General features: G+C 37.0%; 2 protein-coding genes across 4 annotated transcripts in view; one reads left to right on the top strand and one right to left on the bottom strand.

Annotated features, from left to right (window-relative positions):
- DIS3 (DIS3 homolog, exosome endoribonuclease and 3'-5' exoribonuclease) overlaps window positions 1-10,593 on the top strand; it is a 44,495-nt gene extending 33,902 nt beyond the window's left edge. The window contains exons 17-21 of the mRNA XM_036756546.1: window positions 2,260-2,474; window positions 3,107-3,275; window positions 3,861-4,019; window positions 5,017-5,139; window positions 6,224-10,593. Coding sequence (XP_036612441.1) covers window positions 2,260-2,474; window positions 3,107-3,275; window positions 3,861-4,019; window positions 5,017-5,139; window positions 6,224-6,307 — 750 coding nt within the window. The 3' untranslated portion in view covers window positions 6,308-10,593. The remainder of the gene's footprint in view (window positions 1-2,259; window positions 2,475-3,106; window positions 3,276-3,860; window positions 4,020-5,016; window positions 5,140-6,223) is intronic.
- Window positions 10,594-13,089: 2,496 nt separating this feature from the next.
- The window catches only part of BORA (BORA aurora kinase A activator), a 42,875-nt gene continuing 28,846 nt past the window's right edge, over window positions 13,090-27,118 (bottom strand). The window contains exons 7-12 of one of the 3 annotated variants that reach the window (XM_036756547.1): window positions 25,780-25,836; window positions 25,219-25,445; window positions 21,268-21,421; window positions 19,630-20,234; window positions 15,060-15,197; window positions 13,090-13,500 (exon numbers count right to left, since the gene is read on the bottom strand). In XM_036756547.1, the coding sequence (XP_036612442.1) occupies window positions 13,450-13,500; window positions 15,060-15,197; window positions 19,630-20,234; window positions 21,268-21,421; window positions 25,219-25,445; window positions 25,780-25,836 (1,232 nt within the window). In that variant the 3' untranslated portion in view covers window positions 13,090-13,449. The remainder of the gene's footprint in view (window positions 13,501-15,059; window positions 15,198-19,629; window positions 20,235-21,267; window positions 21,422-25,218; window positions 25,446-25,779; window positions 25,837-27,118) is intronic. The other 2 variants (XM_036756549.1, XM_036756548.1) reach the window with 2 other exon arrangements.

Here is a 27,118-nt window from a genome sequence, read left to right as displayed (position 1 = left end):
ATAGTAAATTCCCTTGAGTCCACCCTAATGCCAGACTTTACTCTAAAACCAGAGTGAGGTAATGGGTATGCTCTGAGTTAGTCCTTTGAGTTCAGCATTCCTGTCTCTGCTTTTGATTTCTCCATCTTCTTCTAAACTCAGAAATAGAAATTATTGGAAGGTGGGAAATGACCACTCTGACTTTGCAGTAGATAAAAAAGAAAACTGGGCAGAGCCTAAAATGTGCTCTAGATTTTGAGAACAGATTTCAACTGGCTTAAAGAAGGGAGCATTTTTTTGATGCATTTAGCTGGCCAGGCCCAGACACCCTCTGTCTTGCACAGTTGAAATAACCAGTGCAGGTGGCTGCTTAACTATAGTCTGTGATCTGGCAAAGATCATGAAGAACATAAAAGAGGTGCTACAGAACTGCAAAAAGGCAAATGTCCTGATTTTCAGAAGAGTGCATTATGGGAATAGTTAGCATTATCTAGAAAAGGAAGTAGTAATTACAAAACGTCAGTGGCACTTATTAAGAGCAGGTCATGCTAGTAACTTCACTTTGTTTTGTTTTTTAAAAAATTACTAGACTAGAAGATGAGGGAGGCTGCTCTCTATACAGTTTATGTAGTGTCTCTCAGGTTTTTCTTTTTGACAAGATGGAGATATATTGATTAGGTAAGTAGATTTAGAAAAAGTTAAATGGCCACACTTGCTGAGTTGTCATCAAGGTCAACTCAGGATGTCTTTAGTGGCATGCCCCACTTATTTAATATTTTTATCAATAATTTGGATGAAGGCATAGGTGTTATGCCAAAGAAATTTGCAGAAAATACAAAGTTAGTCAGGGTAGAACACATTGTATGATAGTCAAGATCCTGAAAGATGTCAACAGGCTGGATGAAATGAGAGTTGTGCAATGTAAGTTTTATGAGTCAGCATTATGACAGCCAAAAAAGTATATGTAATCTTAGGCTTATGGTCTTGAATTAGCTGAATTCAGAAGGACATGCTATCCAGGACTGTCTGAATTTATTTTATTCTGTTATACTGTCTCTGCGTTGAGATCCTACAATGCACACTGTTCTGGGAGGTTTGGGAGCATCAGTTATAAGCTACAAGGACGTAATCTAACTACAACATTTGCAGAGATGATGGCTACGTTTCGTAGTGGGGAGAGATAGTTGGCAGGTAATTTTAGAGGCTAAGTCATTTTAAGGGTAAGAGTGGGGCAAGCCTGGTTGGGATGCTACAGTGAGGAAGTTAGCATCAGAGAAAGGACATAGTGAAAGTGAGCTACAGAATAAGAGGTAGGATATTGAATAGCGTTGCCCATTCAAAGGGCCATGGAGTTAGGAGTCTTGGATTCCAGTTCCACTTCAGGTACAGTGACCAAATTCTCTGAATTAGTTTCCTCATTTATAAAATAGGGATGATATCCTTAGGATTAATGTAATGAAAGTCCTTTGCAAAACTTCAAGAATTGTAGATGTGGGAGTTCAGGTATTGAATCAGAATTAGATTGTTGTATGTGTGCAGTGGAAAGAACCCTAGTTTTGAAATACTGACTTAGCTACTCTCTATCTCTGTGACTTAGTGTAAGTCACTTACCCTCCTGGGGGTTTCAGTTTCTTCATCAATAAAATGGAAAGTTTGACTGGGGTCGATCCCTGTTCTAAATCCTGTATTCCTAAAAAAATCTCATTCTCTTAAGAACTTGTACACCATTTAACTGGCCTTCTAGAAGCCTAGGAAATAATAATGACAAACGACAATAGAATGTTGTAAAATTGGCAAAGTATTTAACATTTGAACTTACTCAGGGTCACAAAGCACTTAAATCTCCCTTGACTTTACTAGTTTTGGTACTCTACCACTGTCAGGCTTTCTTCTCATTTTTTGTCTCTGGAAAGGAAGAAGAAGACTAGATGAAGGGGGAAACACTTTCTCTCTAGTACTACTGCTTTTGTGTTAGTACTGCTTCTAATTCCTGCATCCCAGGTCTCAGAACTTAGTCTAGTATGATAGTTTAACTATATTATTAGTTTAAAAGATATCCATCCCTTCGTCTTTGAACTTAATCATTATTTATAATAATGTTTTTATAGTGAAATATGTTCAGAATTCTACACAACTTATTTTAAAACATACTTTAAAATATTATCTGTTCAGAAATTGGAGTGGGCTGTTTTGAATTCCTTAATTTATATTATATTTGAAAGGCTAATTTAAAAATGAAAATGGATAATGATATTTTCCCCCTTGTCTCTTTTCTTACAGAATTTGGATTTTAAGACTGATTCAGCAAAGGCTTTGGCTGAGTCTTTAGACCAAGTGGAATCTCCTCATTTCCCGTATCTAAACACACTATTCAGGATATTAGCCACTCGCTGTATGATGCAAGCAGTTTACTTCTGTTCTGGAATGGATAATGATTTTCATCACTATGGCTTAGCGTCACCAATATACACACATTTTACTTCACCCATCAGAAGGTACTTTAGATCATAAAACTCGAAAAGAATATAAAAGTGATGCATCAAGTTTTTTAAAAAATTGATTTATTTTTAGTTTTCAACATTGACTTCCTCAAGATTTTGAGTTCCAAATTTTCTACCCATCTCTCCCCTCCCCCCACCCCAAGACAGCATGCATTCTGATTACCTCTTCCCCCAATCAGCCCTCCCTTTTATCACCCCTTCCCCCACCCTTCTCTTTTACTCTTCCTCTTCTATTTTCCTATAGGGCAAGATAGATTTCTGTACCCCATTGCCTGTATATCTTATTTCCCAGTTGCATATAAAAAAAAAATTAACATTCATTTTTAAAACTTCGAGTTCCAAATTCTCTCCCTCCCTCCCCACCCACCCTTATTGAGAAGGCAGGCAATTCGATATAGGTTATACATGTGTAGTCAGATGCATCAAATTTTGATGGAGTATTTTTTAACCTGTATAACAAAATTTGTATATTTTTAGTTGTTTTTGCAAGTATTTCTGCTTGCTATGTTAAAAGTATTTTTAAAAGTAGTGCTTTAAATGTAGAGCACAATTATGTGCATTGTACAAAATGACATTTGAGACAATGTTGATGTGTGAAAATATTTTTCTGTTTCCTCCTTATAAAGATATGCAGATATAATTGTCCATAGGCTTTTGGCAGTAGCTATCGGAGCAGACTCTACTTATCCAGATCTGACGAATAAACATAAACTAGCAGATTTGTGCAAAAATCTCAATTTCCGGCACAAAATGGCACAATATGCACAGCGGGCATCTGTTGCATTTCATACACAGGTTAGTATTTAATTTCATGTGGTGATTAAAATTGGAATTTTATTCCTCCAAGGTAAGATTATGCAGTCATTCAGGGTCCTTAAAATGATATCAAAAAGAAAGAAAAAACTAAGGTTTATGAGGATGCTACATAATTGAAATAAGAGCACTGTAGGTGTGTGTTTTCTTTGAGCTCCTGCTTCCACCATTCTAAAGATCAGTAACTATTTGAAAATGACTTAGTTTACGATGATAATCATTTTTCCTTTTCCCTGTTGATTATATTAGGGAAGTAAGATATTCCAACTTGGCGTCAAGAAGAAACTTGACTCAGAGCCTAGATGAGTCAATACTCTGAGCCTTATTTTCCTCATCTTTAAAATGAAAGTGTTGTATTTTATTACTTCTAAAGTCCCTTCTGGTTCTAAATTTATTCTCCTGTAAATTTCCATTGATAAAATGGTTGGGAAAAAAATCACAGACTAGATAAATTGTTACTTATATTTTAGTAACATTCAAAAATATGACTAGTGTGATTTCAAATTACTTGTTTTTAAAAGTTTTTTTTTTCTTTATAACTGAGAGAAGTTTTCTTATTTCTTACAGCTGTTCTTCAAAAATAAAGGAATAGTGAATGAAGAAGCCTATATTTTGTTTGTAAGAAAGAATGCTATTGTGGTGTTAATTCCAAAATATGGTTTAGAAGGAACTGTATTTTTTGAGGAAAAAGACAAACCAAAACCAAGACTTGCTTATGATGAGGAGGTATGGTATCATATACGTTTTTTTTCTTTCTGGCATACCTTGTCCCTACATTGCACCTTACAGAAGAGTAATGACACAGCCAATGGATTTGGGAACTAAGATAGGTCAGCCTAGAGAGTTGGCCAGATTTGTGAGAGGTGGTGACTTATCTATTCCTGGTCTCACAATAAGCAGATGTCAGAGGAAGGACTTAAATCCAGGACTTCTTGAATTCCAAGGCAGCCCTTCTATATACTTGCCATCCTGTATATTACCTATATGCAAAGAAATTTTTAAAATATGTTTAAATTGTTTTACCTGAAGTCAATGATTGCTTGGGAAGGGGGAGAACTGATTATTTTCCATCCCTGTGTAGCTGCCTTTCCTACTTTGGTTCTTATTTCAGTTTCTCACGAATTTCTTTTCTCTCCTCATCTCTCCTGTTGTTCCTGGTCCCTCCTAGGATATCAGAGTGAGCCTCCAGTCCCTCCACAGTTTATTCCTAATCCTGTGGGAAGACTTGATCAGTGAGTTAGCTGGTACAGCTACACGTTCCTTTATTCAGGGCTGGAGTTGCTTAATTAAACCCCAAATTTAAGGTCAGGAAATAATAATCAACATAACATTTCAATAGCACTAATTCCTTCCTCTTGAGGATTTAGATGAATTCCAGTTAGGGTTGAGAACTATTCAATAGCATGTGGGCCCTGAGCTCCCTGGGGAGCCCATAGTAATGAACTTCATCAGAGTTTGGGTAGAGTGAGGAGAGAGCAGAGAGAGAGGAGAAGAACTTGTGTACGTAAAATACCATGTTTGTATGTTATGGGTACTAGATCAGCTGTTGTTACAAATTGGCCAGATCACATCATTGTTTGTGATTTTGAAATATTTTAATTGAACATAAGATGTATTTGAAATGAAATTTTTTAATTGAAGTATATTTAAGCAATAAGAATGAAGTTTCAAATGTCTGAAAGCAATAAAAAATAGTTTTAAAAATGTATTTTTAAAAATTTAGATGCCCTCACTAAAAGTAGAAGATACAGAATTTCGTGTTTTTGATAAAGTTAAAGTGAAAATCACCTTAGACTCATCCAATCTTCAGCATCAGAAAATTCGTATGTCCCTAATAGAACCACAGGTAAGACTGGCTTTAAAAATAACTACTTATGTTGTGGTAGAATAATATGCGTGTACTACTATTATGGGAGATATAAGAAGAAAAGGTTGTTTGTGATCAGAAGTTCTTTTAAAGCTCCCCCCCTCCATTTGATGTTTAGGAGTTTCACAATGGAAATGTCTTCAGCTCTCATTTGTTATTTCTCTTACATACAATTTTGGACAATTAGATTGAATCAGTCGTTTAAAAAGTTCCTGCCAGGCTAAGTGATGTTTCAGTATTTTCATCAAAAAGAATTTTAAAATTTGACATAGTATGCTTCACACAAACTGAACGTGAATATAGGTTTGCCTGACTTTAGACAGATTCCTGAAAATTGTCTACATTAAATACTTGTTTGTCAAACTTATTTTTCCATTAACTTCCATCATCGTTTCAGTAATATATTTCCATTAGAAGTATTAGGGTCTCCAGAATGCAATAAAAAATTATGAGCCCTAGCTTCAAAAAAAAAACAAACCCAAAAAACTGGTTTAGCAAGTTCACTTAACTTGTAAATAAATTACAGTGTTGTATATCAGTTTTCATACTTAAGGTCTTGTTTGCTACATATTTGTCTTCTTTTGTTCCTGTAGATGGTTGCTTCTTTAGTTTCTGTATTAATGGAACTGTGGGGTATTTTGTGTGGAAGGTGGTGTGGGAGGAGGAAAGGGTGAAGAGTTTGGTCTGAGAGGTAAGAGTTGAAAATCAAAAAATCTGGCTTTTCATTTGGTATTTTCTAAAGAATGATTAACACTATCCATTGGTGGGGAGAGGACAATGGCAGGAAGAGGGACAAAGGGGAAGTAAAAAAATTAGAGATCACTTTAATATAGTATCTTCTATCTTCCCCTACCCATCTTCCTAGACTGCTCTTTATTAGAAATTTAGAATCAACACTAGCAGAAATCAGGAAGTAAGTACATAATTCCAATAAGCTAAACTTATCATTGTAATTTGTTTTTGTTGGCAGTTTATATTTTTAATTAATAACAGCCCATCTCTTATGTTTTTATAATTTTTTAATGACATCTTAATTTTTTTTTCTCCCACTGCATTCTGTTAGATACCAGGAATAAGCATTCCTACTGATTCTACAAACTCGAACACCGATGAACCAGAAAAAAAGAGAAGCAAGCTAGAAAATTAGCTGTATCTAACAACAGAGACTATTACAAAATTGATTTCCTTTTGTAACATTGGGGAAGAACACTGGCAAGTTTCATGGTTAAAAGTATCGGGTGCAAATTTAATTTGTTGCTTTTAAAATGCATTTTAATCATTTTTAGAATTTGCATTTTTATTAAACAATTGCCTTCAAGTCTTTCCATCATCTTTGAGAAAAGTACTTCTCTTTTCATTTTCTAGATGTAACAACTATTATTTATGCAGAAATATTAAATTGAATGCCCATCACTTACATACTGATAGGACAGCAACTTCAGGGACCAGATAAAGATCATTTAAATGAATTTACTTCAGAAATGCCAATTACTTTACTGGCTTATTTTGGAGCATTCATCTCTCTATTGAAAAGTTGACTCATTTGGCATAAATAATTCCTGATTTTTTAAATGAGGGGAGAGAAGAAGACCATCCTGGATTTAGAGGATAAAAAAGCAGGATATTGTCTAAATGCCTGAAGCTATCAAAATGCGTAAATATAATGGTAATTTATTCTCCCCCAACCTTGAAGCGTCCCCTTGCCTTCTCACGTCCTGGAGCTCATGTTCCAGTATCCCTTCTCAGAAAATTACCAGCCCCTCTCCCACTTCATCTGTTACAGGAAACTGATCTGATTTTACTAATCCATCCTAGGGTATGAAGGACTGATTGCCTTCTCTTTAACATTTCAGAGAGAATTGCTTGTTTGACCAGAAATGAATCTTTAATTGGTAGGATTTCAGGTAATGTGGAAAGTCACTTCCAATCTTTAGGTTTGTTTTTTTTTTAATTAAATTCTTTGACTGTGTGGGGATCCTTCCCTATTAGCATACTTCTCAGTCTAAAATACCTCTAAGTAAAGTCAGTCTTAAGAAAAAGAAAGATGGATAGTACTTTTGCATAGCAGAAAGAATACTGGACTAGGATTTAAAAAACCTAGATTCTAATTCAAGCTTTATTGCTAACTCATTGTACATGATCTTAGACATTTGCATGGCACTGACCCTTTGGGGCCTCAATTTTCATATTTGAGGGTTAAGAAAATTTCAGCTTTGAAAGATATTTTATAGCACCTTTTCTTTAGGGAGATGATGAATAGTGGAGAGTAGGAAACTGTTTTTTGGCCTTCATATATAACTTAATAGAATCTAGGAGACAGAACTTATGATTCCTTGGCATGAGATGCCAACAAACTTTCTGGGAGCTTCCAGCTGACTATTGTGGCTACCACCGGGTTTGGGAGACTGGAACAAAGACCTTCTGGACTTAAGATTTTCTTCACTTAACAACATCATCTTCCATTCTGCTATAAGAATTGTACCCCATAATTGATTGACTGTTAAACATCCATTCTCTGGTTCCCTGCAGGAAACAGAGTAGATGACTCTTCGGGTCTTCTGAGTGTTAGTAAATAGAGCTCAGGTGGCCTTAGGTTCAGGGGAGGAAAAAGGAGCGTTTCTGGTCCTTTCCTGCCACAATTCAAATCAGGTATCATTAAATGTAGGAATTTGTTTTGTTTGAAAGCACAACTAATTTCTGTTCAATTTGGATGATCATACTATTTGAGCTCTAATTGCAACTTTCTCCTTTGAGAGTTAATACTTTCTTCAAAAATTCTTTATTGAATATGAATTTAATGCATTTTGGTGCTAAAGGATGCGTTCAATATATCTGGCTTTGGTTTTTATGCTCTTATTAGTGGTCACTTATGGAAAGGTTCCATGTACAGCTGAAGATGTGTTTAATTCTTTCTGTTCCTAGAGGTCTATTATATATAACTTATAAAATTCTATTCTGGTACTTAACTTATCTTTTGGTCAGATTTCTCTAAATCTGAGAGGGATAACTTGAGATCTCCAGCTATTATAGTTTTCTTATCCCTCTTATTCTATAAGTTAACTTTTCCTCTAATGACAGTGACATGAGGTGCTATGCCATTTGATGGGTATGTATTAAGTATTGATACTCTTTATCTGTGGTGCCTTAAGCATAATGTACTTTCTCTGTTTCTCTTTTTTAATCGTGTCTTAATATTGTGTGTCTTAGAGAATAACTGCTGCCCTTGCTTTTTGAGTTTGCTTCAAGCGTAACAGATTTGCCCTAGCCTTTTAGTCTTTTGGATTCTGCTTTCTATTCCATTCTGCCCTTCTTCATTTTATGGGTGATTTCATCCCATTTCCATTCCCAGTTATAATTTTTAATTATATATTTTCCTCTATCTTATCTTTTTATACTTTTACATTTTTTAATCCTTGCTACTCTTTTTATAACAAGGAGTTGAGAGGAGTGATGTTGAACTATTGAGAGGAAAATGTTGAGAGAAGTATCTTCAACATTGCTGATCTATATTTTATGTAATTCTGTTCACTATTGTGTTTCATTCCCATCACCTAGTTCCCAATCACAGATTCTTACCTTTCATTTTTTTCTCCCTTCAAACCCCAAACTCTCCAAAGATGGAGTTTGTGTTAGGGGTCTCATCTCCCTGAATTTACCTTCTCTCAATCCCTTCTATTGTTTCCCTGTCTCTACCCGATTCTCTATGAAATTTAATTTCTACACCACATTCATTGCATATTTGTATTATCTTGTGATTATTTGAAATAATCCATTCTGGCTTCTTTTTTTTGCTGTTTCCTAGTGTATTCTTCACTCCTCTCATGTTAAGATCAAAATATAACAAAACTATCCTTTGTCTTATTACCTCAGTGATTCTTGAAGATATTAAGCTTCTGAGATCATTTTTGTTTCTTCTCCCTCAGTTATAAATACTTAATCATGATATAGTTTCTTCTAGTTCTGAGTAGATAGTTTCTTAATAAGGAATATTTAGAAGTCCAGTATTTCATCAAAGGTCCATTTTCCCACCCATATGATTATATTGTTTCAATAAGTAAATTATTCTTGCATGTCAGCCTTTATCTTTTGCTCTCTTTAGTATTTCAAGCATCTCTCCTATATGATGATAATTTCCCAGCTGTGGCTCCTTGGTACTTAAATTCTTTATTTCTGACTGACTGCTTATTCTCTCTCTGCTCCTCCTCACCCCACCCCCTCTTCATTTATTTTAACCTGGAAGTTCTAGATTGTGGCATTGACATTCCTGGTAGTTTTCTTTTGGGGGGGATTCTTTTAGCAAGTGACAAGTGAATTCTTCCTTTTTTCATTTTGCCCTCTGGTACTAAGCCCCTATCCCACTTCATCTGTTACACAGGAAACTGATCTGATTTTACTGATCCATCCTAAGATATGAAGGACTGATTGCCTTCTCGTTAACATTTCAGAGAGAATTGCTTGTTTGACCAAAATGACCAAAAATGAATGAATAGGTCTAGGCAATTTTCATTCATGACTTTTTGTAATTAATTTTTTTTCAATTATCAAGCATTTGTTTTTTTTTTTTTCTCTCCCTTGTACCCACCCTTCTTCCCCCCAGTAAAAACCCTTGGAATAAATATGCATAGTCAGACAAAATACTATGTGCTTCTCCATGGCCTTTTGGGTAATTCTCAACTCTGGTACTTTACAGACAGTAATGTTTAATCACCAGAAGAATGTTGATGGATCTTTGTTCCAGGGAAAACTTGGGTGTTATTAAAAGAATTCTGTAGTTTGCTGAAGGCAGTCCAATCCATTCTTCTGTTGAATTCTGAGCTTATTAGTAGTATCTGTCCATTATATAAATGTAAGAGCTAAGTTGTCTATTCAACTGCGTATCATCACCTGTACCATATACCTTCTTCATCCACTCATCTTTTCTTGTACGAATGATTAAGCTGAAGTCTTTGAATGACTGTGGATCTTTTTTTTTTTTTGCAATCTGCATAATGCCATCGACAAATGGTAGCATCTAGAAGACCCCACTATATACAAGTTCTGTTATATTTTTCAAGAATTCTTGAATTCTTTTATCAGATGTATAGGAGATACCTTTGTTTAATAAAGTATTAAGTGCTTACTGTGTGCCAGGTACTAGGTGCCTGGGATACAAGTACAAGGAATGAAACAGTCTCTGCTCACTGGGAGCTTACATTCAAATGAGAGAGAAAAGTACATATAAAACTACATCCAACATAAATACGAAGTTAAGACTCTTTAAGAGTTTTGCGAAGGCCTCTGTGTAATCGTTTTATACTCTCATCAAGGATACCATCAATTCTTATGTAGATACTACTCAAAAATTTTATTTAAGTAGGAAAGTATCGTGGGTTCGTGATTATTGATGCTCTTAACTGCCTTTTCTGTTTGTAATAATAAAGTCAAAGATTTTTGTCAATTACCTTTGAAATCTTCCTTTCCTTCACACACTTTGAAAACCACTCACTCACTGAACACCCTTCAGTATTGTGCCAGCTCTAGCACCAATCCCCTATGTGTACACTTCTGATATTTTATTTTTTTCAATACCATTTCCACTTCCTCTAGTAGCATTCCTGTAATTGTGACGTTTGGGACCAAATGTGATTACACTTAATACGTATATTCAACCCTACTTGAACAGCCTTTCCAGCATAGAATCTGCCAAAATTTGTACTTTGGTGATATAACAGTTAAGAACTAAGGTCACTTCCACTAAACAAATGGAGTAGCATTTTGTGGAAAACTTGAGTCATAAATGAACAAATTTTTTGTCCATAAAATAAGGAGACTGGCTCTTAGCTGACCTCTTAAGATCCCTTTTAGCACTAACAATTATTTTACATTATAGCAGTTGCCAACATTACTATTATTTCCATTCACTTTAATAACTGCTCACATTTATTAAGAGTCTATTCTATGCCATGGACTGAACTACAGAAACAAATGAAAAAAAATTCTCTGGGGGAATTTTACTGGATGAAACACTAAACAAAATAAATACAAAATTTGGGGTGGATTTGATTTTCAGTAGAGGAGGGGAAAGCACCAATTAGCGGAGGGGATTGAGAAAGGTCTTATGTAAGAAGTGTCAACTTGAGTTGTCTTAAATTCTGAGAGGTGAGGTAGTAGGTATTGCAGGCAGGAAGAACCTGGGAAGTGGCAGATGAAATATCATGTATAGGGAACAGCAAGAAGACCAGTTTGGCTATAATGTGGAATGTATGAGAGGTAGTAGTCAGTCTGGGTTAGAGACATATTGTACAGGGCTTCACGTGACATAGTACTTTGTATTTAGTAGACTTAAGGAGCAAGGGCTGGTATCCAGGTACTGAATGAAGCTTTTTGGCTCAACACAAGTCAAACTACTACCCATGGGGACCTGATGAATTGTTTTTATATGAAGCTGTATTGTATTTTTAAATGTAGTGCAGGAAAGAAGTGATGAGGTCCTGAACTTGGGTGGCAACCATGTTCTCAGTGGAGAGAACAGGAGTGGATGCAATAAATATTATTGATAAGACTTAGCAACTGATTAGATCTGGAGTGTAAGGCAGCCTGAGAAGTTAGCTTCCAAGGGTGTGAACCTGGGTGGCTGCAAGAATGATAGTGTACTTAACAGAAATAGGAAATTTAGAAAGTAGAAGAATGGATTAGTTTAGAAACATTAAATTCAAAGGAATCCAGGAGGCATTTAGTGACGGAGCACTGAAACTCGGGAGAAATATGAGAACTGAATATGTAAGTTTGGTTAATCACTACATAGACATAATTAGGAATTAAGTTCATGTATCATACTAAGAGTAGGCCCATGAAGACCTTGGGACATACCAAATGGCACAGGATGATCCAGAAAAATTTACTATTAAGAATCCATCAGAAGCAATTTCACAAAACTCAGGGAGGAGGGAGTGGCCATGAGTGTCAGGAAATGCAGAGATGAAGAAAATCCAGTGGAGTTTGCAAATGAGATCATCAGTGATCTTTGAGCAAGAATAGCTTTAGTTGAGTGGTGGGATATAAAAGACTGCAAATGAATTAAGTAAAATGAACAGGAGTTGAAATGGTGTAAAACTACATAAGGTCTTTAGCCAAGTTCAGAAGAAGATAAATAGGATGGTAGCTTGATTAAAAGGCAGAGTCAAGCGGTTTTTGTTTGTTCATGTTTGTAATTAACAGAAGGCCAGTTCACAGGTTGAAGAAAAATGGGGTCCAGGTATAGAAGGCCTTTACCTACAGCAAAGGAAGAGAATGAAGAATAAGAGATTTTGAGATCTAGAAATGAGGACGAAGACATTAGGAATGGCCTCAATTTAAAGTACGAACTTGATGAACTTTGCCAAGATGGACTGTGTAAAGGGCTGGAAGAGAGATGGGTTAGAACAGGTGCTATGGAGAATGTGATAGCCAATCAAGTAAGAACAAAAAGATTATTGAGAGGGCTTAGATGAGATTAGATAAGACCTTGTTTATGGTTTCATAACTTCTCCATCAGGATTTAGCCCTATAGAAAGGGAGTATCATCTTAATGGATACTTAAAGTTTCACGTTTTAAAGTAAGGCAGGGTGGCCAGAGGTGCTGTAATGAACCAGTTAAGCAATTAAGACAACGACTAGCATTTGCAATGAAGACAGTGGTTTAGAATTGGTAATAAGATACAGGGAGACAAAGGGTTGAAGTTAAAATCTGATAAAACAATTTCATGTTTCAAATCAAGTAGAACACTTGTGGATTTATTTCTGTGGAATAGGTTAATGAAGGGGAATAAAAAGTTTTCATCAAACATCTTAGTTTTTGCAAATAAGGAGTGGAAAACTAGGTCTAATGATTGAAGACTGCCTACTGAATAATCATTATAACAGTCTTACTTAATGATAATCCCTTTTAAAGAGTAATGCTGAACAGAAATGTGAAAAATAGGACAATTTATTAATCCTCTACATCAGAAAAAATCATCATCATGTCACATTAAACAAAAATTTAGTTATGATCAAGTCACTTGAGGTAATTTTGAAGATTTAATGATAAAAACAAATGTCTACTTCTGTGCTTTGGGGAAGTTCCAGGAGCTCTTCTGCCCTTTTTCTTGTAAACATCAACTTGGGCATTTGATTTTCAGTGCCAACTTTCACATTGGGAAGGGAAAGAAAAAAGGTTCACTATGTGGTCAAGGCAGTTTTCTCCCAATCATAATCACATTATTGAGCTGGTGCACAGAGTATCTTCAATTGGCAATTCAGTGATGGTCTACAGTTCTGATACACACACTTCTATGAAGGATGTGCCGTTTTCCTCCAATATCCTTGTGTTGTATGTTCTTGCTAATTAAAGAAAAAAAGAGAACACCTTGTTATCAGTCTATCTGATGATAAAGCACTAAGATTTCTTTTGGGATCAAACATTAGCACAGTCAGTCAGCACACTTGGGCCTATAGTCAGGAAGATCTGGGTTCAAATGACCCTGGGCAAGTTACTTAACCTATATTTGCCTCAGTTTCCTCATCTACAAATGCTAATAGCACCTACCTCACCACTGTTGTGAGGGTAAAATGAGGTAACATATATAAGACACTCTGTAAATCTTAAAAGTACCATATAAATGCTAGTTGTTATATCAATTTAGAAACATTTATCTACTTATGATTGGATTAGGGTGACGATTAGGGATTGAAATTTATTTCAGAAGCCCATAGTCCACATAGCACAAAAATCAATGAGAAGTAGTAAAAGCTAACTTTAATGGGAAAAAATTACCTTTAAGATAAATTCATTTTTTAAAATGATCCAGCAATAGATAAATTTTCTAATAGTTATCTATATTTCCTAATGAATAAATTGGCTTGCAATTCAAATCAGAATCTCTTGACTAGTAATTAATATTGTTACAAGATTCTTCTACCATGGAAATATAAAGTTAAAGATGACAGAAATATTAACACATACACAGGTTACTGTGAAAATAAAAGTTTTAAGACTTACAAAGCACTTTTCCTACAACACTAAAGGCAAATGCACGTAGTACTTGTATCATTTTACAGATGTTAGGAAACTAAGACTGAGAAAAGTTAAGTGGCACACTGAGGACGATGAGAGAAGCACGAGTTAGAATTCTGGCTCCAGGCAAGCCTTGGAAGCCTTTCAGTAATAATGGTTGACTGCTAACAAAGCTATCCTTACAACTGCCCTAAAAGTACCATCACTAGTACATAGGTTATCTCCATTTTTTACACATGAAGAGGCACAGTTGTAGTAAGTGCTAGTCCTCATATGATATCACAGCTATCTCACTAATAAGGAAAGGAAGCCCTTGCTGTTAACTGTTTTGAATCTAGTCACTTACTTCTAGGTTCCCCTCCCCCTTTACAGAATACACATTAGCAGAGAATAGTAACATTATTAATGCTTGGTATTTATATTTATGAACACGCCTGATAGTCTTGTGATTGGGATACTTCAGACATACCAGAAGTGTACCAGAAGACCAAACACAAAAACTGGAAACCCAGCTGTACTGTTTTGCTACTCTCCTTGGAAAAGCTTTCCCTTTAATGCCGAGTTAAAGCACCAGGCTAAGTAGGCCTATTTCTAAATTTTCTGTCATTTCACACCATCTCTTAGAGCAGGGTTCTGCAAACCACAACCCACTGGCCAAACCTAGCTATACAACAAGGGAGCTAATGATTTTAAATAAAGTTTTATTGTATTTTAAAATACCTTAGAAAAAAGAATTAAGCTCCTACTGAAATTAGACCTGGAAAAACCAGTTGATGATAGTGATAACTGGCTTTACATAGATTTTGTTTAGGATAAAGAACTTCACCACAATAAAGCCAAAATACAAATACAATATTGTATTTTTCCCTCCAAAAGTATCCCATACCTTTGCTTCAGGAACTTGAGATTTGTTCTGAACTTCAAAGGATGGTGCATCATTTTCTCTACAATAACTCTCTGTTCCTATTCCGATTGAATCAATAATACTGTTCCCACAAGTCTGTGTATTATAGCCACTATCCACCTGAGAATATATTAAAAGAAAAATCACCTAAGAATTAAATTGCAAACTCTAGACTTTTTATATCAACATAGTAACATACATGATTTTGGAGAACCCTGAAGACATTTTAAAATTTTAATACATCTTTAAGGAACCTTAACTGTTAATAATTAGTACTGTATATATCAACACTATTTAACATGCAATAAAATTATGCTGAAATGAATAAAATATACATGAGTATAAAGTAGCAAGACTGTGGGACTGGATTAAAAAATTTTTTTTTTTTAACAAATCCAGAATATACCCTTAAATGAGCTTGGTTCCCCTTCAAAGCTGTCACATTTGAGGGTAATATAAACTTTTGCCAATAATGCTGTCATTATTAAAAATGAAAACAAAATCTTTTGCAATATCATTTACAGATGCATATGCCACTCAAGAAAAGTTATTTCGTGATAATAAGAAAGGTGGATAGTGGACAGAGCTGACCCAAGATTTGTAAGTGACCTTGGTTCAAATCTCATCTCTGATACTGCCTACGTGACCCTTGGCAATTCACTTAACCACACAAGTAACCCATTCAGGTGAAGTTGAAGAGCTGTTGCCTGCTGTGCTGTGGTAGTGAGTTTCCTCAAGTGGAGCTCCTTATATGCCCATGAAATTACAGGTCTATGTCTCACTTGACTTTAACTGTATTATGCAAGTCATTCCCCTTATAGATCACAATGGACTCAACGCCTTGCGGCTGTTTACAAAAATCAAATGCCCTTGAAGAACAAAAATTTGTTATATCTAAGGATCATTAAAAGAATGTGCTACAGATTCCCAAAGAGATCACATTAAAGGGGAAAACATTCAGCTGTCAGTGTTACAGCATGTTTGTTTTGGCATTTTTTAAAGACTGCTTTATTTTATAATCACACCTAGCAACTAAGACATAAAAAGTTCACTCACTGGCTTACATATGTAATTTAAACTTTTTACATCAAATGGTAGCACTCATAAGACTAATACAAATTCTTAATTTCAGAGTTGGATGAAATCAGAGGTCATCTAACACAATAGATACTTGAATAAGGATTCCTTCCTCTAACATATCAACCAAGTAGTCATCCAGCCCCTGTTGAACACTGCCAATGCTTGCTTCTTAGCAGTACCAGAAAACTTCTTTTTGAAATATGCAACCATTAAAGTGCATGCCACTTTTGACTACCAGCTTCTCCAATTTGGCATAAATACATAGGACAGAGAAGCAGGAAGAGGATCAAAACCTATTCTTGTTTCAAAAAATAAATGGAAATAGGGACAGTGAGGAACATCATAAACTAAGGTACTAAGTGTTCTTCTCCCTTTGAAAAATGTCTAAAAGCAATATTCGGCAGGATCCTAAATTTTTCCCACCAAAAGTAACTTTCTTTTTGGCAGAACCTCTGGCCACATAGAAAGTAATTCTTCATACCCTCTGCTTCAGTTAAACTATTAATTCTCATTAAATGGTTCAGTATTTATTTTTCAAAAAGCTGAAAATATTAGAGCTTTGAGACCCTACCCATTATTCTTAAAGATATTTTTTACTGAATAAATTTAGTTGAATTTGCTAAACTACCAACACTGCCCAATATTTATCTTGTTCAAATCTACAGTATTAAAGCTGTATTATAGTGAAAATGAACATCGTTATCAGTTATTATCATGTTAGCTCTTGCATACAGAAACCATATTCGACTGGGGATCAATATATTTATATTGGCTATTGACCTTCTGCCAATTTCCCTCCTATAAAGGATATACTGATATATTTGCTTCCCAGGAATAATACTCCACCTTGGGTCACTTTGAAATTAGGTATCTGGTCAGGACAGGCAAGATAGGGTGGAAAATAGGATCATGATGATAGCTTAAATCTCCAGAATGTTTGGAATCCTAGGTAAGGCTTTCAGAATTCATTTCTAAAATTAAAGCAACCTCGACCAAGATGAGAAAGGTGGTGGTGTAACCAGAATTGTCTTTGTTTTCTTTGAGTGACCCAATTTATCTCAGTGAGCTTTACTAGGTGCTAAGCCCCAGGCCCAAACCCCATTAGGTGTTAATGTAATCCATGTGGATGTGAACATCCCAGGGTCCTAAGGGGAGGGGCCAACTCAAGAACCAATCACCAGAGCCTGAGCTCTGGTGATTCAGATGATGTCTGATGATGTCTAAAGCCCTATAAGAAGGGAGGACAGAGCTATTGGTGCGGGGGCTCTGGAGATGGTGTTGACGAGGAGACTCCGGGCAGCTGTAGTTAAGGAGCCCTCCAGCTTGTAAACCCGGATGTTGAAACTTTGTTGAACTCTGGTAACTATCTGTTGGGATTGAATCAGACAAAGTCTGCTGATGTTTGTAATGTGTTTGCATTTTGTTTTGAAGTTCAGGGTGCTGGTTTTTTCCCCCTGAACTAACTGAATGATATTTGAATTAAAAGTAAGCTTGTCAACCCCTTCACCTTGCTTTCCTTAATTAAGCAGATTGAAAGAACCTGTGCTGTTGGCAGCTTTCTGGGTGCTGGCTGTGGGTGAATCATACCCCCACAGAAGCTGCTAGCCGGGTTGTTGACACAGGTGGTTACTGGGAATTGTCTCAACTACAATCGCAACCTGGGTGAAGTATACTGAGAGAAATCTAGAAATCTAGATCATAGAATGTTAGAGCTAGAAGAAATTTAAAGATGGCATCTAGTGGATGCCATAATCTTTATAGATTACGAAATACGCTAGAAAAATGCAGCCATGACAATTCTCATGACATACAGTACAATGTTTTTCAAATATGCCATGGCTGCCTAACCCTTCTAGGAAACTAAAGATTCACTTCTGCAAGAAAAATTTTAGTCCTAATATTTTTTCTTTTTAATCTTCATTTAGCAATGCAGTAAACTGCATTTCCCCCTAAATCACAGAAATGATTAATTCTATTTCCTAAGATAAGGTTTTAAAATAAAAATACCATACCAGAAACTGAATTTCCTTAGGGCTAGATCCACATGAGAAAGATGCATCCTGAGAGGTTGCCTGGACCTTTAAAAGGAGTCTGTAGAGACTATGCAACTTGATTTCCTTCTAAATCTTTCCCCTAGCCTAGCATTTTCTTTTAAAATCCTAAGGTCAAAAAAACAACTGACCTTTCTGGTGTTGTTTATTGCCTAATTAACTTAAGAGAACATGAGAACCCTTATTACTTTACTAAAGGTTCTCATGCTATTACAAAGGCAAGCTGGTGCACTGAACGGAATTCTAGGTCTGAAGTCAGTAAGGCACGGGTTCAAATCCTACCCTGAACACTTATTAGTCTATGATCCTGGGAAAGCCACTTAATTTCCACATCTCTAGCTTCAGGAAGCTCCATCAGCTTTTTCCCTTAGTGGAGAGCATTCCACTGTTCCAAATCAGATTCTTTGTGTAATAGTGATATTTTTAAAGGGCTATGAAATAACTTATTTGGATTTCATTAAAAGTATTACAAAAATCTAACAATTTACCATAGAGCTAACCATGTACCATAGATAGTATGCCAATACCGTGGACTTGGAGATGGAAGGGACCTTAGACAACATCTATTCCAAATTCCTCCTTTTGCAAAAAAAAAAAAAACAAAACTCAAGCCTAGAAAGGTTTAAGGATTTTCTCAAGGTCCCCAAACTTTTAGTGGCAGAGCCAGGATCAAAGCCAAGTACTTGGCCTCCCCATCTGGCACCTCTCCCACTGCAGCAAGCCACTCATGAAATATGAATTTTCATTAGTGCTCACCCACTGAATTAAAGCAACAGGCCCTTCGGGCAGTTAGGAGTTCATGAGATAGATTTCCTACACTCCAAACTACTTATTTTATAACTCAGGAAAATGAGGCCGATTGAGTTCAAGTGACTATATGATGGGAAGGGCAGAGCTGGTGCTCATACCCAGGTCCCTGTCCACAAACTAGTCCTCTTTCTCCAATGTGATTTTTAGCCTACTGGAGGCTGAGGAGAGAGTACCCACCTGGCTAGGTCACAGCATGCGGCGATAACCCTTTCAGCCTGCAACACAGGCCACTTTTGTAATGAATTTGCATGCCTGCGCTCCCGAATAACTCTCTCCACTTGTTGCAGCATGGACGGGCTAAACTTAGCTGGTTTTATGAAGTGGGGGAAGAAGATAAGATGAACTTTTCTGACTGAGCTACTCACAGGACCCTGGCTAACCAACAGTAACAGTAACATGCACCAAGAAACAGAATATGTGGTACATTCCAGGTTTCAAAAGATTTGAGAATATTCTATTTTGATTCTATAGTGTTATAGTAACAATATTAAAGTTGTTTTCTTTCTACCTAAATTCAGAGAAGTAGAGGAGGGAGAATGTGTGGTTGATGCCTTAAATGAAGGCAATGGAGAATACCAACAAATAGGTTGAAATGCCTTCTAATGCCTTACCTGAATGCTGCTGCTTTCACAAGGAAGGACACTGCTTTCTGCAAGAGGTGACATGCACATATGAGAGCTTTCAATACTGAAGGCAATGCCTGTCATAAACCCAGTCATTGGTAAACTCCCGTTACCAGCTGTATCCTTAACCCAAATGTTCTCATCTGCTATCTCCACAGGATCAACCATGTCTACAGATGTATTCTCCTTTTCACCTTCAATGTCTTGCAATGCCAATTCTTTCTCACAAGCACTAGGTTGATCTTTTGTAATAGACATGGTAGCCACAACTAAATGTGTGCCGTGTGCAAAAGCATCCCCATCTAGCTGTCGCAGATGTACTCCAGCAGTATCCACTGGTGGTAAACAGACGTCCGTGGGAGGCGAGTTTTCTTTTTCTTCTTCTTCATTATGATGCTCAAGAGTAAAAGGTATCCGAATAAGTGAAGTACGGTACTGAGTACCTCCTTTGCACATCCCAAGTCTCACAGGAGACCAATTTTTAATTGGAGAACAGCCATCTATATATGGACTTCTGGTACAGGAGTTGGTAATGCCATTAGAATTTGGAGCAGATGGCACATCAGGAGAACGAAAGGTAAACTTCGTTGGTTCTAAAGATGAAAAAAAAAATACACACACACACATACAGTGAGTTTAGAAAATGTATTACTTGCATACTTATGACACTAATTAAAATTCTTAGTTATTAAGAACTTTTATTTCAGGAAAACTAGCTTCCTACAATTAGAATTATTTAACTGTTATTGCCCCAAAAGAGTATGAACCTTTTGATTAACAACGATCTCTCATATCATACTCCTCTCAATCACAGACTAGTAGACACCAAGAGAAATCTTTTAAGAAATATTTTCCATTATAACAATATTGTTCACATTAATATACTAAGGGATGTGCATCTCATTATATTGTTAACAGATGACTAGTAAAAAGCTCACAATTTTAGCTTCTAAATATAATAAAAGCAAAAACAACCTGCATAATTTACCTTAACAAAATGCTAAAACTTTAAATGCAGAAAATAAATAAAGTTTTGACCACTACTAGGCTAGGTATAAAATTTCAGGGAAAAAGGCTTGACAATAATCCTTTATAATATAATCCCACCTTTGCTGACTTTCTTTTGAAAATGTAAAATGCTATGTGAATGGAATTGTATCCAAATCTTCACTATTTTAAATTGTTAGAAAGATTTTTTAACCTAAACTACAGATTTTTAGAAATGTAGAGCTCAACTAGGAGGCTCCACCCATAAAACTATACTAACATAATTACAATTCCATTTATATCAAACACTAATTTTATACTTACATGTTTCATAATATCCATAATTTCAATAGTATGGAACATCCTACACCCATACAGACCTAACTTTTAATGCTTTCCTGATCAATTGTTGTGGCCAAAACAAATTAATGGCCAAGATTCTAGTTGTGAGTTTCTGCAAACTTTCTAAGCTGGTCTTTTGTCCTCAGGGCTGTAGTGAAAGCCTATGCAGCCTGGTGAGACCTGCCAAAGCTCGAATTCCATTACATATTCTTCAAGGTCCCTAGGCCACTTTTATATCATGATGAAATAACTGACTAGGACTGTTAAAAAGGCCTCATTTTACATTTACAGACATACCAGAGAGTGGTGTTTTTCCTATCTGAAAAGCAATTGGAGAGAATGCTGGTGAAGCAATAGTTGTAGGGGGGTGCCGTGGAAATGAGGGACTTGTTATGCTTTCCAAGCTGTATTTTCTTGTACCTCCTCGGATAGGACTGGAGGAAAACTGACCCTATCATTAAAAAAAAAAAAGAAGTTAATATAAGTAGAAAAGAGATCATTTATCAATCAACCAATACGCATTCATTAATCCCTAAGCACTTGGGCTACGAAGAAAAAAATGAAACAATTCCTGCCTCCGCAAAGCCTGCAGTCTATTAGGGAAGACAACATGTATAGAGCTGAATCTTGTAGTCATCAGTCAATGAATATTTATTAGATACTTACTATGTGCCAGGCACTGAGCAAAACAGTTCCAGCCCTGAAGGAGTTCATAATAAACAAGCGATAGAAGAGAAAAATCAGTGGGTGAAGGTACTAGAATTAAGAGTGAGAAAGGCTTCTTGCAGGAGATGGAATATTTGCTGAGATTTAACGGAAGCCAGGAGACAGAAATAAGAGAGCATTCCAGGCATAAGGGATATCAATTGAAAATGTCTGGGGGTAGCTAGGTGGCACAGTGAGTAGAGCACCGGCCGTGGAGTAAGGAGGACCTGAGTTCAAATCCAGCCTCAGACGCTTGACACGTACTAGCTGTGTGACCTTGGGCAAGTCACTTAACCCCAACTGCCCTGCCCCCCCCCGAAAAAAAACAAACGAAAATGTCTGGAAGCAAGAAATGGAATGTCTTATCTGAGGGACAAGGAGGCCAATGTCACTATATTGAATAGCACAGGTGGAGAAGTAGGGGGGGCTGGGTTTTGAATACCAGACAGAAGATTTTATATATGATCCTGGAAATTTAAATGGAAGTTTACTTAGTTGGGGTATGTGTGTTGGGAGGGGGTTGATATGGTCAGACTTGTGCCTTAGGAAAATCAGGCTACTGCAACAGCTGAGGTGTGAAAGGAGGCACCAAGGTGGTAGAAGTATCAGAGTAAAGAAGTGGGTATACTCAAGAGGTGTTACAAAAATAAAATTGACAGGCCTTGGCAAAAGATCGGCTATGGGAAAGTTAGAGTGAGGAATCAAAGATGAAACCTATGTTGTAAGCATGGAGACTAAAAGGATAGTGGTGCTCTGGACAGGAATAGGGAAGTCTGGAAGGGAGGAGGATTTAAGAGCAAAGAGTATGAGTTCAGTTTTGCATATATTGAGTTTAAGGTGTCTATAGGACATGGAGGTGGAGATGTAAAACTAGAGGTCGGCAAATAGATCAGGGCTAGATAAGCAGATTTGCAAATCATCAGCATAGATAATAGCTGAACCCTTAGCACCTGATGAAATCAACACATGAAACAGTATGGAGGGAGAACTGAACCCAGGAGAGAGACCTGGGGAATACCATAATTAGTGGGCATGACTTCGATGAAAATCCAGGAAAGGAGGCTGAGAAGGAGCAGTCAAATAAGAGAACCAAGAGAGGATTGTGTCACCAAAACCAAGAGAGAATAGAATATCAAGGATATGAAGAAAGTAATTGGACAATGTCAAAGGCTGCAGAGAGGTGAAGAGGACTTAGAAAAGGCCATTGGATTTGGTGATTAAGATGCCGGTAACTTTGAAGAGAGCAGTTCTGGTGAATGATGAGGCTTGAAAGCCAGACTGCAGAGAGTTAAGGGAAGAGTAAGAGGAGAGGAAGTAGAAGCACTTATTGTAAATAGTCTTCTCAAGTTTAGCCACAAAAGGCAGGAATAATATAAGGGATAATAGTTAACAGGGAAAGATTGATCAAGTGACTTTTTTTTTAAATGAGGTCTATTTGTAAGTAGTGGAAAAGGAGCCAGTAGTCAGGGAGAAATTAAGTCTATGTGAGCGAATGCAGATGATAAAAGAGGCAATCTGCTGGAGGAGATGGGATGGAATGGATCACTTGTACAAGTAAAAGCATTGGATTTGGTAAGGAGAAAGGCCATCTCATCATGTAAGATGAGTCAAGGAGGAAAGTGACGGAAGGCATATAGATGATGAAAGATAAGGAAAAGAGAGAAGAGGTGGCTCTTGGCAAACAACCTTGATTTTTTTTCCTGTAAAATACAAGCTGAGAGGGAAGTTGGAGGGGAAACCATGGGAGGTTTGAGGAGAGATGAAAAGGTTTGGAAGACGCACCATGCTGAGTGGGATAGTATGTTAATTAGAGAGGTGTAAAAAGATTGCCTAGTGGTAATGAGGGCCCAGTTGATATTATGTAACATAAATCTGTAGTGAACTGAGTCAGGGTGGTTGTGTGATCTTCTCCACCTTCCTTCTGAAGCAAGTATGCAAGAGCAAAGGCAGGGCATGGTGAGAATGAGCAATGTAAGTGGAAAGGGGGCCTCAATTAGAGGACAGTGCAGAGAAGATAGAGAGAAAAGAGGAGTTAATTCTGTAGATGAAGGTGTGGATGAAGAACAGGGTTTGGAATTGGGAGGCATAGGCAGAGATGGAACACTAATAGATTGTGCGTAGATAAGGAAATTTTAGAGGTTATAAACATGGCAGTGGTGCACTTGTGAGTGATGGCAATATCAAAAGTAGGACCATTTGTGTGTGTGAGAAAGAGAAGGTCTTGGGAAATGAGTAAGTTGAGGAACTGGGAGGTTACGATGTTTGAAGGAGTATCAATATGTATGGTGGAGTCCCCTGGTATAAGGGGAAGGAAAGATAGTTAGCCAGGTACTGAACTCACTGAGGAAGAAAAGGGAGTGTCCTGGAGGTCTGCAGTCAACAGCTATCAGTATTTTGATTGGGTAGTAGTTATGGATTGCACGACCTCAAAGGAGGAGAGGTTACTGAGTACTGGCGGTAGGAAGAGAACCTAGAAGAAGCAATGGGGATCAAGGAGTGTTCCAAATCTCCCACTTCAACCAGTGAATCAAGGGAAAGTACAACCAGTGCTGAAAAGCAGGAGGAAGTGAGGTCTCTGAGAGCCAGAAGAGAGAAGCGAGAAAGGAAAAGATTTAAGATGAAAGCAAGATTTTTGCCGATGGATCAGGCATCCCAGAAGGCACTGTGGAAGGGGTGGGTAGCTTCTGGATAGACCACAGGAGTACGAAAGTTGAGAGGAATAAAAACTGGCAGGTGGGGACATGGGGGTGGGGAATAGGGTTTGAATGATGACCTGTGGGGCTTCAGAATCACTGGGACAGGTAAGTTATGACAGTTTGTTGACCATTAAGAGAAAATTTCAGAAAGATTATCAATGTCAATAGTATTATGACCTAGGAAATAGATATGAAACAGTGTGTTCCAGGTATGATGGGAGCTGTAATTTCTACAACATATGGAAACTCCCTCCATCAATGCAGATCAGCACAAGATGCACAACTTACAGTCTCTGCCTAGGACACTGAAAGATTAAGTGACTCGTCTATGGTTACACAGCTAGTATGTGTAAAAAGGTAGAATTTCAATCCAGGTCTCCCAAGCCAGCCCTCCACCCACTACACTCTATCCACATGCTGCCTCTCACATAATAACCAGACAATGTCAATAAAAGTTAATCAATAAACTATGAAACTGAGTGTAGTATCTGTCACAATCCCACAACTAAGAGGCTTTACATAATTTTTTTTTTCGGGGGCAAGGGTGGTTGGCAGGATTTACTTGGTGGAGGAGATGGTTCAGGGAATTTTTTTGGTAATCCCAGTAATGTCATGTGCCATTCTCACCAGTAGAATGTGATTTCTTTAATGACAGAGACTTATTTTTGTACTCCCAGAGCCTAAAAAACTAGCATATAATAGATAATTAGCAGGTGCTTGTTTAATAAAGGAATAAAATGACTTGTGTCAAAATAAAGTTGATCAAAATTTTTTAATGTGTTAGATATACAAAGATAGTACTGTATTCCTTAAGAAATTAGTGAAAAAGCATTAGGTACGCACTTACCGAGCTTGGTGTTTCCACAGGGCTCCTACACCTAACTGGGGATAAATCTATTGAATAAAGGACTTCAAGTGATGCTGGAGCATTACTATACGGACTCTTGGGAGAAGCTGAAGACAAGGAGTCAGACATACTTCCATTTCCATCTAAAAACAGTTTTCTTCTTAGAGATGAAGAACTCAGGTTTTCTTGAGATTGGTCCGCAAATTCATCTGCTCTGAAATATTCCCCTACATTGATTAAACAGATAATTAAGCCATTAGGTTTGAAAAACAAAGGGCAAAGGTTTTTTGGGGGGAGGATTTTTGTTTAATATGAGTAAGAGCGCTGTCAGGTACATAACTGATCCTTATCAATTAAAATTATGGGTTTCAGTCTGTGGCAGTTTGATAAAGCTTAGTGTGTCAGAGTCCGTTCAGGTGATTTTAGGAGAAGAGCAGAAATTTCAAGATCTTCCCCCTCTGAAAAGAGGTATTTAAATACAACGTTCTGATTTATAAAACAGCAAACAATACATAAAAATCTAACACCTAAAATAAAAATCTGAATAAATATAATACTTACCCAAAAGTTTTTCTAAATTAAAATCCACAGGGAGAGACAACAGTGTCTGACAAGCAACTGCAAAGGATAAATAAATAAGGATCAGAAGAGTAAGTAACATAACCACGCTCACAAGTCCAGTAGCTCTCTTCTGCAGGGGTTTGCCAAAATTAAGTTAGCACAAGCATTACACCTAGGAAATACTATTTGCTATTCATAGTTCCACAATTCCAACAGCAAGGTTTTAGACTTTCCCGCTAAACCAAGAAATTTTTCAAGGCTCAACAGTGTGCCACTGCTCACTACAGGAAAGAATTTGGTATCCTGAGGGCACTTAGTCAGCAGGGGATCCCAAAAGGTCCCATTTATTTCAAATTAAAATTTGGTTCTGATATCTCAGAAGACTATTAAATAAACTATTAAACTGGGTAATGCTGAATTCATGTCCTTTGTCCAGGCCTTTCACTTTCTAGCTTATCTTGAATAAGGAGGCTGTTCATAAGTCTACATAAAAGCATGGAAGCTGATTAAAAAGAGGCGAAGACGGACATTGGAGAGCTCCTCTCAGATCTTTCACTATTTAAGGATGGTACCCATGGAATTCCCATCCTTTTCCACCAATTTTCCTGGTGTTCATCATTTCAGGAACTCCTCATTCTCCAAGATGAAATCAACCCAGAAACTCCCAGCTCCTCAGATCCTTTTCTGCCCAGCTACATTATTTTATCTTGTCCTAGCGCCTGGTAACGTCTTCCCACCCTCTTTTCAGCTTCTAGCTTTGTGACGTCTCCCCCATGAGACCGCGAGCTCCTTGGGGGTAAGGGCTGTCTTATGCCTTCCTTTGAATCCCCAGTGTTTAGCACAGTGCCTGGCACACAGTAAACACTTAATAAATGTTGGCTCTGAGACGATCTCCTGATCTGCCTCCTGTTTGTGAATAAATCTGTAGTCTTTTTGGAAATTGCTATTATTCTACAAATGAAATAGTATTTTTAAAATATTTGGCATACACAGCCTGGCACATAGTAGGTGTCATATAAATATCATCATTGTCATCGTCATCATCATTAACGTTACTGTATGATCACTTCCCTCTACTTCTTAGGTTGACGACTCCTTGCTCACAGCGAGCAGAAATATGTAAAATCAGAGAAAGAAGCCTAGGATTACAGGTCAGTAGGTAAAGCAAATGATCATAATAGTGAGGAATTTATGGAAGGCTGATGGAGAGGAGGACACAGGATCAGAAGTAGAGAGCAGTTACCATTAATAGCTGTAAATTTCTTAAGTATGAGGCCAATTTGCAAATTCAGAAGTGTATTCCTGAAGAATAAGATCCCGAATTTGTAGTGTGACTCCA

Source organism: Trichosurus vulpecula, chromosome 4, assembly GCF_011100635.1.
Source record: "Trichosurus vulpecula isolate mTriVul1 chromosome 4, mTriVul1.pri, whole genome shotgun sequence".
In the NCBI taxonomy this organism is placed as follows: Eukaryota; Metazoa; Chordata; class Mammalia; order Diprotodontia; family Phalangeridae; genus Trichosurus; species Trichosurus vulpecula.
This window is presented reverse-complemented; position numbering and strand designations above follow the sequence as displayed.